The 14,888-nt window shown below is 44.4% G+C and overlaps 1 protein-coding gene across 2 annotated transcripts in view; it reads left to right on the top strand.

Annotated features, from left to right (window-relative positions):
- ERICH6 (glutamate rich 6) overlaps positions 1 to 8,298 on the top strand; it is a 31,815-nt gene extending 23,517 nt beyond the window's left edge. For both annotated transcript variants that reach the window (XM_058661434.1, XM_058661433.1), the window contains exons 12-14: positions 2,897 to 3,052; positions 5,018 to 5,246; positions 8,020 to 8,298. In XM_058661434.1, the coding sequence (XP_058517417.1) occupies positions 2,897 to 3,052; positions 5,018 to 5,246; positions 8,020 to 8,283 (649 nt within the window). In that variant the 3' untranslated portion in view covers positions 8,284 to 8,298. The remainder of the gene's footprint in view (positions 1 to 2,896; positions 3,053 to 5,017; positions 5,247 to 8,019) is intronic.
- The last annotated feature ends 6,590 nt before the right edge of the window (positions 8,299 to 14,888 follow it).

The raw sequence follows: 14,888 nt of genomic DNA, 5'->3' as shown, positions 1-14,888 counted from the left end.
AAGGTATTACCTGCAAAATTCTAGTATCCAGGGGAGCGCTGGCAATGTTTTTAAAGATACCTTTTGTATTTTCTTTGCTATGAACACACACAAGGCTACTTTCTCTGTATTCCCTTCGGTGGCAGTTTGCCATTTAAATAAATAAAACCAATGTTCAAAAAAAAAAAAGAGACACCACTTGGGATACCCACATCTCATATTTGAGTTTTGGGTTTGAGTCCTGGCCTCATTTGCAGTCCCAGTTTCCTGGTAATGGATACCTAAGGAGGAACATATACAAGGCTACTTCAAGAAGTTCTTGAAGAAGTGAATTAAAAATATGAATTTATTTTGCTGCAAAAGAAATTGAATACCGTGTATAGTGTTTTCATAATATACTGTTCCCATGTTTGATGAAAAAAAGATTGGCACCAAAATAAGTTTTTACTTTTTAGTTCCACTTTCCCATGAATGTTTTGAAGTAGTCTCATGGAGTTCTTTAGAAGTCGCCTGTTAAGTATGTATTTTGTAACTGGCCCTTATACATAATATAATAGACGTTATCAGTGTATAATATGAAATCTATACAAATAGGAGAGTACTTTTTCCATAATCACATAATATTTCATCACAGCAGTGTATGAGGATCCTTCTAGAGGGTCCTGGAAGACGCTGTTATTCCTTCTTTCTGCCCATGAACCTTCTGGAGTGTGCTTGTGCTGTGCCTAGCTCCTGTTACTGATCAGAGACGGTTTCGTAATCCTTACTGTTTCATCTGATAACTACAGGAGCACCTTTGTACATACTTACTAAGTCATTATCTTGAACGAAATACCAAGTAGCAGAAATGCTGGGGAAGATATTTTGGCATTGGAAAGTCTTCCAAGATTTCTATTCTCCCAGATGTAGACCAGCTTACACATGTGTGAGTAGTGTTACTGTTTTTAACAATGAAACTCAACCTCCCTGAATGGAACACTAAGTTATTACTCACTCAGACTTCTGCCGCATGGTCAGGCCGTTTGACAGTTTGGCATGAAGTTCATTTAGCATCTTGAGCAAAGTGGAAAGAAGCAAGCAAAACATGGGCCTCATTTTTTTCATGAACTGAAGGTCTCCCTCTGTGAACTGGTGGTTGCAGCTTCCTAAATGTTTAGCTAAACCACCAATAGTAAACCAGAAAAATAACTTTCATGGCACAGGTGGTGAAATGAACTTTTAGTTCCTTAGGCCTTTTAAATAAGAGAGAAAGCAAGGTTTTTTTAATTTATACATATTTTTTTAAAATCTGAAATAATTTACCCAGCTTTTGTTATTACTCTTCATTTCCTGCCCTGACTTCATGGCTGATTTTCAAAATGACTCAGAATTAATCTTGTGCTTACTTTATCTCTGCATTTCTCATCAGCCTAGATATCGACTAAGTATAGCCTCAGTATATATGTTTCATGCTGTTGTATATGGAGTTACAATGGGTAGAGCATTGTGGCCTAGTAGGCTATGCCTCCGCCTTCAATGCCGGCATCACTTCAGGACACCAGTTTACTCTCTGCTCATGATCTTGGAAAACATATCCTTGAGTCCCTGCACCCACATGGAAGACTTGGAAGAAGCTCCTGACTCCTGATCGCAGACCAGCTCAGCTCTGGCCATTGCAGCCATTTTGGGAGTGAGCCAGCAGACGGAAGCGCTCGCTCTCTCTTTATCTGTAACTCTGCCTTTCAAGAGAAAATAAATAAATAAATCTTAGAAAGAAAAGTAAAATGTCACTAAGTCGTCAATATTCCCTTTAAAAATAGAGAGAGAAAGTGGAGCTATCAAGTCTTAACCTGTTTTTATTTATTCAAAACGCAGAGAGACAAAAAGAAACCTTGTATTCACTGGCTTGCTCTCAAAATACCCAAAACACCAAGGGCCTTGCCAAGCCAAAGCCAGGAGTCAGAAACTAAATACAGACGCCCATGTGGCTGGCAGAGACCCAAGCACTTGCACCGTCATCCGCCTCCTTCTTTGGTACATCACAGTGGGAGGCTGGGTCAGACGTGGAGCCAGAACGCAAAACCAAGCTGAAATGAGACCGAGGTATGCCTGGCAGTGTCTCTGTAACAGACACTCCACCAAACACCCACCCCCGCTGACCTGGTCTCTTCATTTCTCTTTCCTAACACTCACAGCTCAAGTGTAGAAATGTCATTTATATCTTATAGCCTACCACCGTGAAGTAATTTCTTGTTTTGTGAATTCCTTAGAATTTTCTGTATATAAGAGCATGCGCCCTGCAAAGACACCGCTGCATTTCCCTTCCCAAGCTGGGTGCCGTTTGTTTATTTCCCTTTCCTGAACTCTCTGTGAGCAGCACACTCTTGGCTGGAAGTGGAAACAGTGAGCCCCTTACTTAGTTTCTTGACCTTCAGGCAAAAGCACTCCATCTTTCCACGTGAAGTGTAACTGCAGCTGTCAGCTTTTCATAGATACCTTCATCAGGTTGGGGACATTCCATTCTACTTGTAGTCCATGGACTCTTTTTATCACAAAAAAAAAAAAAAAAGGATTGGAGTTTATCAAATGCTTTTTCTGTGGCTATGGAGATCATAATGTGTTTTCTACTCTCTATTGATATTTTGCATTCATTGATTTTCAGATATTAAACCAACCTTGCCTCCCATGACAAATGACACTTCATCTTGATACATAATTCTTTTTTATATATTGCTAGATTCCATTTACTGGTGGTTGTTTAGCATTTTTGTATCTCACAAATGTATTTTGATCCACACAAAGAGCCTACATTTTAAATAATAATGTGTCCTATATTCAGAATGCTATGTAACTACAAAGCCCTCTTTCACAGACTGAATTCTACCCCAGAATGGTCAAGCATCATTACAACAATTCACATTGCCTTATCTGAGTTCAGCTATCCATCTGGAAACCTAGCCATCATCCGAGTACCCAACAGGATAAGTGGTTTCACTTGCATAGTTCAAGAAGATATTTCCAGTAACCCCTCCATCCTGGCAGTGTTGGACTCTTCTGGCAAAAGTTCCTGCTACCATCCTAATGGAAATGTCTGGTAGGAGCCTAGCTTCCTTCTGTTGCTATTGATTTTATCTTATTTGAGATACAGAGAGACGGGAAGACAGAGATGCCCACCACCAGCTGGTTTGCTCCCCTCATGCTGTCATGGCCAGTGCTGGGCTGAGGCTGGAACTAGGAGCTGGGAACAGAGAAGTCAATCAGGGGCTCCCAAGTAGATGACAGAATTCCAAGAATCTGAGCCATTAGTGTGCATTAGCAGGAAGCTGAAGTCAAGAGCTGGAGCCAGAAATCAAACCCAGGCAATAGAATGTGGGAGGTTCAAATCTTAACCACTAGGGTAATGCCCGCTCTTATGTTTTATTTTGTGGGGAAAAATCATAAATGTATGGCTTTAAGTGATCTGTTTAAGTTTACAGTCATTAGATAGTAATGTTCAAATCTTCTTAAAAATCTTTTTAAGGGTGTGGCACAGTAACCTAGCAGTTAAAGTCCATGCCTTGCATGTGCCAGGATCCCATATGGGCACCGGTTCTAATCCAAGCAGCCCTGTTTCCCATCCAGCTCCCTGCTTGTGGCCTGGGAAAGCAGTTGAGGACGGCCCAAAGCTTTGGGACCCTGCACTCATGTGGGAAACCAGAACAGGCTCCTGGCTTCGTATAGGCGCAGCTCCAGCTGTTGCGACCACTTGGGGAGTGAATCATTGGACGGACAATCTTCCTCTCTGTATCTCCTCCTCTCTGTATATCTGACTTTACAATAAAAAGAAATAAAACATTTTAAAATTCTTTTTTAAAAGATTTATTTGCTTATTTATTTAAAAGACAAAGTTACAAAGACACAGAGGGAGAGATAGAGCTGAAGATCTTCCATGTTCCAGTTCACGCTCCAAGAGGCCACAGGGGCAGGGGCAGGCCAAAGCTAGGAGCCTGGAGCTTCATTTGGTCTCCATGTAGGTGGCAGGGACTCAAACTTGGGCCATGTTCTGCTCTTTTCCCAGGAACGTTAGCAGGGAGTGGTACTGGAAGTGGAAACAGCTGGGACTCAGCCAGCACTCGTAGGGGATGTCAGAGTTGCATGTAGCAGTCTAACACAATGTGCTACAAGGCATTTTTGAATTTCAAATGCCTCTCAGTAGAAAAAAACTCCAGCAACTATATAAAACAAGTCTTCATTATATTCATTATATGCATAGATTAAGAAAATAGGGACTATACAATTGCAGGACAGAAATCTTCATGAATCGTATGATATTTTGGAATAAGAACCTAGCACTCCAACATGGAATACAGGTGTCTCAAGTGGCAATTAACCACTACAACAAGCACTCTCTCCAACTTATTTCATTAAGAATATTAAAGATGATTCACTAGCAAATTAAGCCAACTTTCTAAGTGTCCAGAATTGTACCTATTCTCTCCTCGAGGTAGGGGTTGCCATCCAAATTGAAGAAGAGATTATGATACAATAACTGAGAATGGCATAGTAATTTTTACCACTAGATCTCAGACTTGACTGGACTAAATTTGTATACAGTAACACATGGGCATCAGTGATGCTAAGAGATTGGTGAGATCCAGCTGGTCTGACATGTTGCAGGGCACCTGACCACAGGTGTTCTCTGTCTCATTGGCCACACCCAGATCTCAGGAGAGTCTGCATTGGTGGCCCAGATACCAGAAACAGCTCTCTTGGACTCAGGCCAGTGAAGGCTTCTCCAGAATTTACACCTCCTGGGTGTCATTTTGGGGTGACAAAAATCTAACCTCTGATTCCCCATCCTTCAGAAATAATCCACTCTTGTACATCTCTTCTTTACCAGATCAAACCTTTCCTGCTCCTTCTCAACTCATCCTGGTTCCATGTTTTGAACCCATTTTAGCTTGTGAATAGGGTCTCAAATTGGACTCAATATTTCATCGCCCATATGCCACCAGCTGGCATGCAAGTGACAGGGCTAATCTCAGGGCTACTTATAACTTTGTGTTCTCTTCTTGCCCAGGGTATACACCAATATCTTGGGAGGTCAATATTCAGATCAAGCTGGTAACAGAGTAAGAGCTTGGAACTGGTCAAGCTTGATTGCTTCCTCACATTTTGTGTCCTTTAAACCTGTCTTTCTGGCTTTGAACTGCTACATTGGTATTCGCATCTTAGAACAGGACAAGATTTCTATCAGTTTTCTAGCAATGGGCCAGCAAGCAAGAATCAATGTTGGAACCAAAGTGAAGGTAGGTACATTTTTTAAAATACTAAGCATTTAGAATAAGAATAAAGTAACTCCATTCAAGTTATTACTGATAGATTACACATATATTATAGATGTAGTATGTGATATATCTATTCCACCATTCACTGATAACTTCAGAATTCAAGGAGAAAAAAACGCACAGTGAAAGTTTCCTGCGATATTGAGGCAATACTCTCATTTTCCCTCTTATTCTGAAATTCTGCCTAGTTCAGGCTTGTATCCAAATAAACATCTGAGGAGTCTTCATTCTGTGACTGGGGAGTGTTGCTATGGGGGGTGTGCTTTAGGTTTTTCTATTGTGTCCATTTTTCCCCAGACTGTGGTAGAATGTCCTGCATTATCCCAGGAGACCTGAGTTCTGATCATGTTCCAGAACACAAGGTTAATCTTGTTGGAGACAACCCATGATTCTCCTAGTCCTGTGCCCAGTTAGCATTAACAGTATCCTCCTCTGGGTTGTCCAAGAGCTTGCCTTTATCCGTGTGTTATAAAACCATGCTGCCTTACTTGGCTTTGTAGTTACCTGTCTTCATGGTGATGGGTTCCTGAAGGATGATGGGTCTTGCTCAGAGCATGGCCCAGAATACACTCTCAGTGACTGGCAATAATACATTGGAATGAACATGGACTTCAAGTTACAGAGTCTCTAGTCTCAAACCTCAGCTCTGCCAGCTGGCAAAATGGATGAGTCTGAACTTCAGTCTACCATTCACAAAATAGGATGTTCCTAACTTACCGATTGCTGTGACGATTCAGTGAGAGTGCAAAGTACCGAATGTGGTACTTGGCACTGCAATAAGCACTTAGTAATTGGTACCTCAACCCAAATAGAGAGCTAGCTACAAATAGAGCTGTATGTACATGCATAGACACATATAACAGGTCTAGTGCATGACTTTGGACAAACCCCTGAGACTGAAGACTTTTGCTTAGCCAATTGTTTTTGAAGACCTACTTTATTTTTATTTCAGTTACACAGAGAGGTCTTCCACTCAATGCTTCACTTTCCAAATGGCTGAAAGGCAAACAAAAAAAATGAGCTAAACCAAAACTGGGAGCCAGGAGCTTCTGCGCTTCCCGACACAGGCGCCAGGGGCATAAATACTTGGGCCATTTTTTTGTTGCTTTCCCAGATCATACATATAAGGTGCATTGGAAGTGGAGCAGCCAAGCATGACACGCTGTACCCATGTGGGATGCTGGCGCTGCAGGTAGAGGCTTAGCCTAGTATACCATGGCACTGGCCCCGAAGCAATGCTTGAAGGGAGAGGAAGCCCCGCACTTCAGAGATATATTCAGTTGCTCAGAAGCCTGTACTTTCACTTGAGTAGACAGACCACTTCAATATTCAACACAGGCAGGATGACCTTAAGAGTATCAGACAAAAGGCAACTTCAGATGCAGCTAACGTCCAGCAATGGCTTACTACATTCTAAGCACTACTGCGGCGCTGTCCAGGTGGTCTTGGACTCTAGACAGGTACCACTCCTAACCAGCAATGTGCAGTATCCCCTCCTCTGACACGTCATGCCCAGGATAAGCGCATCCTGCCTGAAAGCATCCAGGTGTCCTCCGTCTCACAACTGCCTTCCCTTCTTCCCAGTCCCTTCCACTAGAAATGAGTTTTCAGTCAAAGCAACCCATTTTGGTAAAGAGGGAAAATCTGATGTTCAAATATTTTCCTTTATCATTGTTCTCATAGCTATCATTTCTTTGATTTTTTTGAAAATGAATAAAAATGATGTGTAAGTACTTTCTCATATTTGAGGAATATGCAAATAATATAGAAATAGATGGCCCCAAAAAAGGAGATTTCCTTTTGATCATTTCTTCTATTTTAACCCCTGTCCCAAAATAATCACCATCCTAAATTTGTTGGGTATTTTTCCCTCCAGGTATTTATAAGTTATCAATATGCATTTTTAAACAACACAGCAAAAATACAACTTATTATACCGATTGTATTATTGGGGGTTGTTTTGTTTTGTTTTGCTTTTCACTTAACTGCAGAATGTTTTCTCATGCCTGCATTCCCAGGCATACTGCAAATCCACCTGAAGTTGTGGTGTTCTATGCTGACCCTAACGGGCTCTCAGCACATTGTGCTCAGCCAGCCCATCACTTCCTCCCTTGGGTGCCTTCCTCTCCTCACTTCCAGCAACTGCTCTGCCTCATTTTTCCTCCCACGTCACGAGCTGCTCTGCTTTTACTTGGCTGGAATCCGGAGCAGATCTGGGACTTGAACCCAAGCAATTGGGAGACGCAGGGGCCCAACTGGGGTCTTAACTGCTGAGCCAAAGCCTTCCTCAGAGAGGGAGCTTTAGTCACCCCCAGTCCTACCTGCTTGCCAAGCGGGGCTGTCTCCTTCAATGCCTTGCCAGTGGGCGCTCAATCTTCCCACCCACACACACATCCCACCATCCTCCCTTGGACAGTTTCCAGGAACGGGCCAGGTGAAGCATCCTGATTCTTCCCTCAATAAATGCTGGTTGTATTACTTGCCTGAGTGGTAAGCTTTTGAAAGTATCCAAATTGCAACTGATGTCTCAAGTCATAGCATTTCAGCTCTTTCCACATTCAGGTTAGAATAATGCCATTGCCCCTTGCTTACACATAGCTAGACCCCCATCCCCCAGGACGAAACCCAAGCCCAGACTCCTGCTATTTGGCTCCTCCCACACACACCACGCCCCCACATTCTCCAGTAGTACTCCTGTATCTAAGCTGCTTTTCTGTTTCTCTTTGCTGAAAAGCTGCTGCGCCCTGAAGAGATTCCCATCCTTTGGTACCTGGGCGAAGATGACCTCCTCCTGCTGGCCAAGGTCATAAAGATCCGACGCCTGTTTCATAAGCTGGAAGGGTGTATGAATTTTCCCTCAAGCCAGGTTTTGGGAAAACTAAAGCAGCCCCCCTACTTGTCTTCCCTTTCTCTAAAACTAACTGCCCTATGTCACAATTCTGGTATAAAGCGGGATATCATGACAGCAATACAGAACATAATCAATAAAAATATTTAAGACTTGATGCTTTCATTTGCTTTGTTCAGCTCCTCTTTAGTGATGTGGGGAGGGGTCAGGAGGCTTCCCCAAGAGCAAACAGTGTGACTAGGAAGGTCACAGAAACAGGCGGTGTCATCATCAACTAGGAACACACCTGCTAGGCTGTTACCGGCTTATATTCTTGATCTGAGAACTACCTAGCACCAGAAAATGACCCACTCATTAAAAGTATGGGTGTTGGTAAAGAACGAGATGCCAGAGTGAGTCAAGCTACTTAATGAAGTCATCGGGAGGGCAGGGATGGAAAAACCCTGATGGCCTTCAGGAAGTGAAGAAATGTTTGAAAGCCACCGAGTCACCCATGTGACTGGCAGGAACTCTTTTGGAAGTTGCTGCAGCATTTTTGTTTTTTTAAGATTTATTCATTCCCATTACAAAGTCAGATATACAGAGAGGAAGACCCTCTGTCCGATGATTCACTCTTCAAGTGACCCCAGCGGCCGGTGCTGTGCCGATCCAAAGCCAGGAACCAGGAACCTCCTCTGGGTCTCCCAATCGGGTGCAGGGTCCCAAAGCTTTGGGCCGTCCCCGACTGCTTTCCCAGGCCACAAGCAGGGAGCTGGATGGGAAGTGGAGCCGCCGGTACCAGAACCAGTGCCCATATGGGATCCTGGCGTGTTCAAGGTAAGGACCTCAGCCACTAGGCCACACCGCCGGGCCCGCAGCATTTTTTTTAAGATGTATTTATTCTTATTAGAAAGTCAGATATACAGAAAGGAAGAGAGACAGAGAGGAAGATCTTCGTTTGATGATTCACTCCCCAAGTGAGCACAACAGCCGGTGCTGCGCCAATCCAGAGCCAGGAGCCAGGAACTTCCTGCCTGCTCCCGCTATTCCTCCCTCCATGGGATGCAGCGGTGATGGGTGTTTGGGCAGATAGCATTTCTTTCTTTTAGAGAATGATTTGCATTTACTGCAGAGGCAGAGTTGCATAGTTACAGAGGGAAACACAGGAAGAGTTCCTCCATCGGCTGGCTTATTCCCCCAATAGTTGCAATGGCCTGAGTTGGTCCAGGCTGGAGCCAGGAGCCTGGAACTCTATCTGGGGCTCCCACAGGGGCGGCAGGGGGGCCAGACACCCAGACCATCTTCTGATGCTTTCCCTGGAGCATTGGCAGGGGGCTGGATTGGAAGTGGAGCAGCAGGACTCAAACGGGCACTCCCATGGGGTGCTGGTGATGCAGGTGCAGTTTCTCACCTTTTGTGTCCTGCATGCAGTGCTACAGCAACTGGGCCCGGTGCCGTGGCCTAGAGGCTAAAATCTTCGCCTTGAACTGGCCAGGATTCCATATGGGCGCCAGTTCTAATCCCGGCAGCTCCACTTCCCATCCAGCTCCCTGCTTGTGGCCTGGGAAAGCAGTCAAGGATGATGCAAATCCTTGGGACCCTGCACCTGTGTGGGAGACCTGGAAGAAGCTCCTGGCTCCTGGCTTTGGATTGGCTCAGCTTGGGACACCGGCTGTTGCAGCCACTTGGGGAGTGACCCAGCAGACACAAGATCTTTTTCTCTTTCTCTCCTCCTCTCTGTAATCTGACTTTCCAATAAAAATAATCTTTTTTAAAAAGTTACAAAATTAAGCCCTGATTGAGCTTAGCAGAATTACAATGTTGTTTCATGTTGAACTTGATTTTTTTCTAAGTATTCATTTTTGAGAAGTAATATTTATTAGTCACCTGATAGTGACTATATTATAAAATATTCACAGTATTCATTCCTTTTACATATTTAATATGCAGTAATTTACCCCATGGAATAAAGAAATGTGTTGTTTCCTTAAAAATTTATTAAGATAGAAATGATTCCAAGTATGAAATATTTATATCTGTATTGACCTATCATTTATTGTGTTATATTTCAAAGCAATTTGATTGATTTCAAGAACTGAATTCTTCAAAATGACAGTAAGTATAAATTTGAGCATGTCTGCCAAAACTGTATTGAAGTGTGCCACCGGTTTTTTGCAAAAATATCTGCATTTCCATATATTTCTATTAGGTAATGCCAATTTTGTACAAAAACCTCTTCAGGAAAAAACCATAGAGCTGGCATTTGGCCTGGCATCCAAATTCCTAGTTTGGATTCCTGCATCCCAGACCAGAGTGCATGGTTTCAGTAGGAGCCTGCGGCTCTCCTGATTGCTTCTTTGCTACATAAGTCCCTAGCAGGCAGTGCTGATGGCTCACCTTAGTGGGGTCTCACACAGTGGGAGACAGGAGACTGGGCTGAGTTCCCAGCTCCTGGGTTTGGTCTCAACAGGGGGCTACTGTGTACATTTGGGAGAAGATCAGCAGTTAGGAACCGCTCTTCCTCTTCCAAATAAAAAAAATAAGTATTTTAAAATAAACCCATTTAGGTGCTGGCACGGTGGCCTAGCAGCTGAAGTCCTCGCCGTGAACGCACCAGGATCTCAAATGGGTGCCGGTTCTAATGCTGGAGGCCCCACTTCCCATCCAGCTCCCTGCTTGTAGCTTGGGAAAGCAGTCGAGGATGGCCCAAAGACTTGGGACTCTGCATCTACATGGGAGACCCAGAAGAGGCTCCTGACTCCTGGCTTGGATCAGCTCAGCTCCAGCCATTGTGGTCACTTGGAGAGTGAATCAGCGGACTAAAGATCTTCCTCTCTGTCTCCAACCAGGCTGGATTGCAACACCCACTGGTTCCAGTGGAAGACAGGGATGGAAACAGAACCAGCTTGCATCCACCAGCTGATCCGGGCAATGGACTGTGCCAGGCCCTGTTCTTGCTAGTACATACAGGAATCTGGTCTGGGAATACCTCAAAGTTTCTTTGGGGATCCCCCCAATCGAGCTTCCGGACTCAGAACCCTAGTCATCAAAAGACAGAGGACAGAACAAGCCAATCAACCACCTCAGCTGTATGTTGGCAGTGAAAAACTGGGCAAATGGAGACTTTATGATGGACTATCTTAATCAGTGGATTCTTCAATGACCTCATCGTGCTTGGAGTGGTGAGAGTGGCAGCAACTCGGAACTGTGAACTATCAAAACCACTTGAGCGGGACCCTCGGAGCATGCCCCACATCCGGGACCTGGGGTGGGTGGGAGACTGGGTGGGGCTTCTCCCTTAAAATCCCCTTTTACATCAAATATATTAAGGAAACAATGCGGAATTAATTGTCTTGCACATCTTCCTGTAGCGCTTGAACCTTTTTACCCTAATTATGTCAAGTCTGTCAAAAAATAAATTAAAAAACACCTGGAGAAAAAAGATCTTCCTCTCTGTCTCTCCTCCTCTCTGTATATCTGACTTTCCAATAAAAATAAATCAATCTTTAAGAAAAAAAGAGTTACAAAGTAGTGGTGGGGGAATTTCCATATGCTGACTCATGCCTAGATGACCTAATGGCCAGTTCTGGGCCAGGCAGAAGCCAGGAGCCAGGAGCTTTTTCTGGGTCTCTCTCTTGAATAGCAGGGACCCAAACCTTTGGACTATCTCCCATTGCTTGTTACAAGCCAGTAGTAGGGAACTGGATCAGAAATGGAACAGGCAGGATAGGAACTGGTGTTGCATGGGATGCCAGTGTTAAAGGTGCTGGCTTAACTATACCACTATACCGCCCCTTGTCACATTCTTGATATGTACTGGTCTCAGCGGGCTCTCAGGATGCTCCAACATCACATTACTGCTGTCAGAAGACTGTGCATCTGGACCAGCCCTGTCCTGCCCTGGGGGATACTGCGGGGTATAGACACCTTCCCAGTTCATTCTGAGTGACCTGCCAACGATGGATTCTGGACTAACCTGAGCCCAGAGCAATCACTTATGCAGTGATGACACACTGACAATGAACTTCCAGCAAACCTCAGCTTATTTGGCCATGAAGTGCTGAGGCGATGGAAGAGTCTAGAGCCTCAGAGAGAATAAGTGGACTGCCCAGCATCTCTGGAAGGAGAGTCAAAATAAAGCCAAAATACAAGGACCAAGGAAACAAGAATGGATCCAATATGGGATGCTGGAGCTGCAGTCAGTAGCTTAACCTACTGCACCCCAACAACAGTCCATAATGGCTGTTTCAAGGAAATTCAGTCAACTTCAAGATAACCCAAAGAAGCAACTAATGTCCTAGCAGAGAAATATGACAGAGAAATGGAAGTTAACTTTAAGAATCAAATTCTTCAGCTGAAAAGTACACTAAGAAAAATTGTGAAAGTGGCAGATTTCACCAATAATGGGCAGATCACACAGAAGAATCCATGAGCTCAGAGACAGGCTCTGTGGAAATACACAATTGGAGCAGAAAAAGAAACACTCAGGAGAATACACAAAGCTCACAAGAGCTCCGAGTCATATAAAACAAATAGTTCATTGATTGGAGTTCAAGAGGAATTCAAGAATGTCAAAGGAATAAAAAAGCAAGTTCAAAGAGATAACAACAGAAAACTTCCCAAACTACAGATATAGGAAAGTCACAGGTCATCACTCAGATTTCACCCCAGCAAATCTACCCCCAAGGCATATTACCATCATGCTCTTCCTCTATACAGAGGATCCTCAAAGCTTCAAGAGAAATACCACCAAAGGCTTCCAATGCGCAAGCAGAAACCTCACAGGGGAGAAGGTGCTATGGTGTAGCATGTAATGCCACTGCCTACAGTGCTAACATCCCATACAGGCACCATCTCGGGTCCCTAATGCGCCTGGGAAGGCAGTGGAAGATTTCCCAAGTGTTTGGGGGCTCCGCACCCATGTAGGAGACCTAGAGGAGGCTCCTGGCTCCTGGCTTCAGCTGGCCCACCTCCAGCCATTGCAGCCATTTGGGGAATGAAACAGTGAATGGAAGCCTGTGAATGTGCCTTTCCCTCTCCCTCCAGCTCTGCCTTTCAAACATCAGGCTAATCCTCTGCGTGCCATCACCGGCATTCCATACGGCCGCCGCTTCATGTCCAGGCTGCTCCACTTCTGATCCAGCTTTCTGCTTACGGCCTGGGAAAGCAGAGGATGACGACGCAGGTTCTTTGGCCCCTGCAACCGCAGGTGAGACCTGAAAGAAGTTTCTGGCCTCAGCCTTTGTGGCATTTGGGAATGAATCAGCAGAGGGAAGATTCTGCTGGGGTCCATGTGATGGGTGTGGAAGACAGGAAGGCATGAAGAGAACTGTTCCATTGCAGGCAGGGTCGCAAGGAATTTCCTGCTGTTTGGCAGGGCCCGGGGGATGTCTCTACAACAACCTGAATGCAGCTCCACCTCCTCTTGCATGGACACCGGACAACCCCGCTGAGATTTCTAAAATTTATTTAGGCATTGTCTGCCTCTGCAGAGTTAATGTTTACTACCAATGTGAGCTTGGAAGTTGATGTTGCTGATACTGTTTTAGCCAAAAGGCCTTTCTTGCTGTCTTGGCTGCCCCCATTGACCATATGCTAATCAAGGGTGTTCTGTCCCCAGGTGTAGTGGGAATCTATTCTTTCCCTCTTTCTTTGATCTTTAGGTCCTTCCTTCTGTGATGCCTTTCCTCCCTTAACTGATTCAAGATTAAGTTGTAAAATGAGGATTGTAGCAGGAATGTGTTACTGATTAATATGTACCATCTATTGAGAACTTCCTGACCGCAGAGTCAGGATGGATAACATACTGCTTTAAGGTGAAACAAATGGCAGAACTGCCCTTGGAAACACCCACTTGACCATGACGTAAAAAGTCTGAGCCAGAGTTTGACTGGTTCTGTATAAATAAAGCAGACAGCTTTATTGCATTGTCCACAATGATCATGGAATCCTAGTGTTGTAGGGTTTTTTTGACCCCGAATACGGCAGCAACCTCAATTTTTGTCTCGCAGGAAAATACAATTTTCGTGCAGACACAGATTTATTAGAAAAGTTGAGAAAGCAGACTCCTAGTGATGGGAGGGGACTTTGAGATCCTCTGCCATCGTGGCAGGAGGAAAAGTGAAAAAGAAGACCCTTGTCCTCTACCATAGTGGCAGGAGAAAAAGTAAAAACACCCGTATTAATGGTGGGGAAAGCATCTTTTAAAGGTTAACCTCAAAGATGTTTCTCCAAAAACAAAGAAAATTCCTGGTTTCCATGGTACCTGGGTTTGGGACAAAAGGCCAGAAAGGTGTCACTGGCCAACTTCCTTGGTCCCTTTCTAATGATAAAGAGACCAGTCTGAAGCCCTCCCCTTGGCAATGGCCAGAGACAGACAAGCTGAGGCTTCAGGTGGGGAATTGATACGTTAATGTCGCCCTTGTCTCTTGCGGAAGCATGTTCCTGATAGATATGCACTTGTCTTGGGAGAGACGTGCTCTGGTGAATCCAATACATGGTGGGGAAAATATCCCTCTATATTTGACAAAAAAATGACTCGGGGACCCATAATGCCCTAACTGCCTACTACCCAGTCTAACTCCTCTCACACTTGTGGTCCGTCTATTTTCTTTACACCTCATCCACGCACCCTTCTCCGGTTCCATTCTCAGCGGGAGCTGGACTCCGGCAAGATTCTCTTTCCTGTTCTCTGTCTTTCCTTTGCTCTCTGTGAGTCTGCTTTCCAAGTAAAAACATTTTTATTTTATCCCAGTTGTAGACAATGACCTAGGGTG

The sequence above is a fragment of the Ochotona princeps genome, chromosome 3 (genome assembly GCF_030435755.1).
Source record: "Ochotona princeps isolate mOchPri1 chromosome 3, mOchPri1.hap1, whole genome shotgun sequence".
Lineage (NCBI taxonomy): Eukaryota > Metazoa > Chordata > Mammalia > Lagomorpha > Ochotonidae > Ochotona > Ochotona princeps.
Note: the sequence above shows the minus strand (reverse complement) of the source record. Positions and strands in the feature narration are given on the sequence as shown.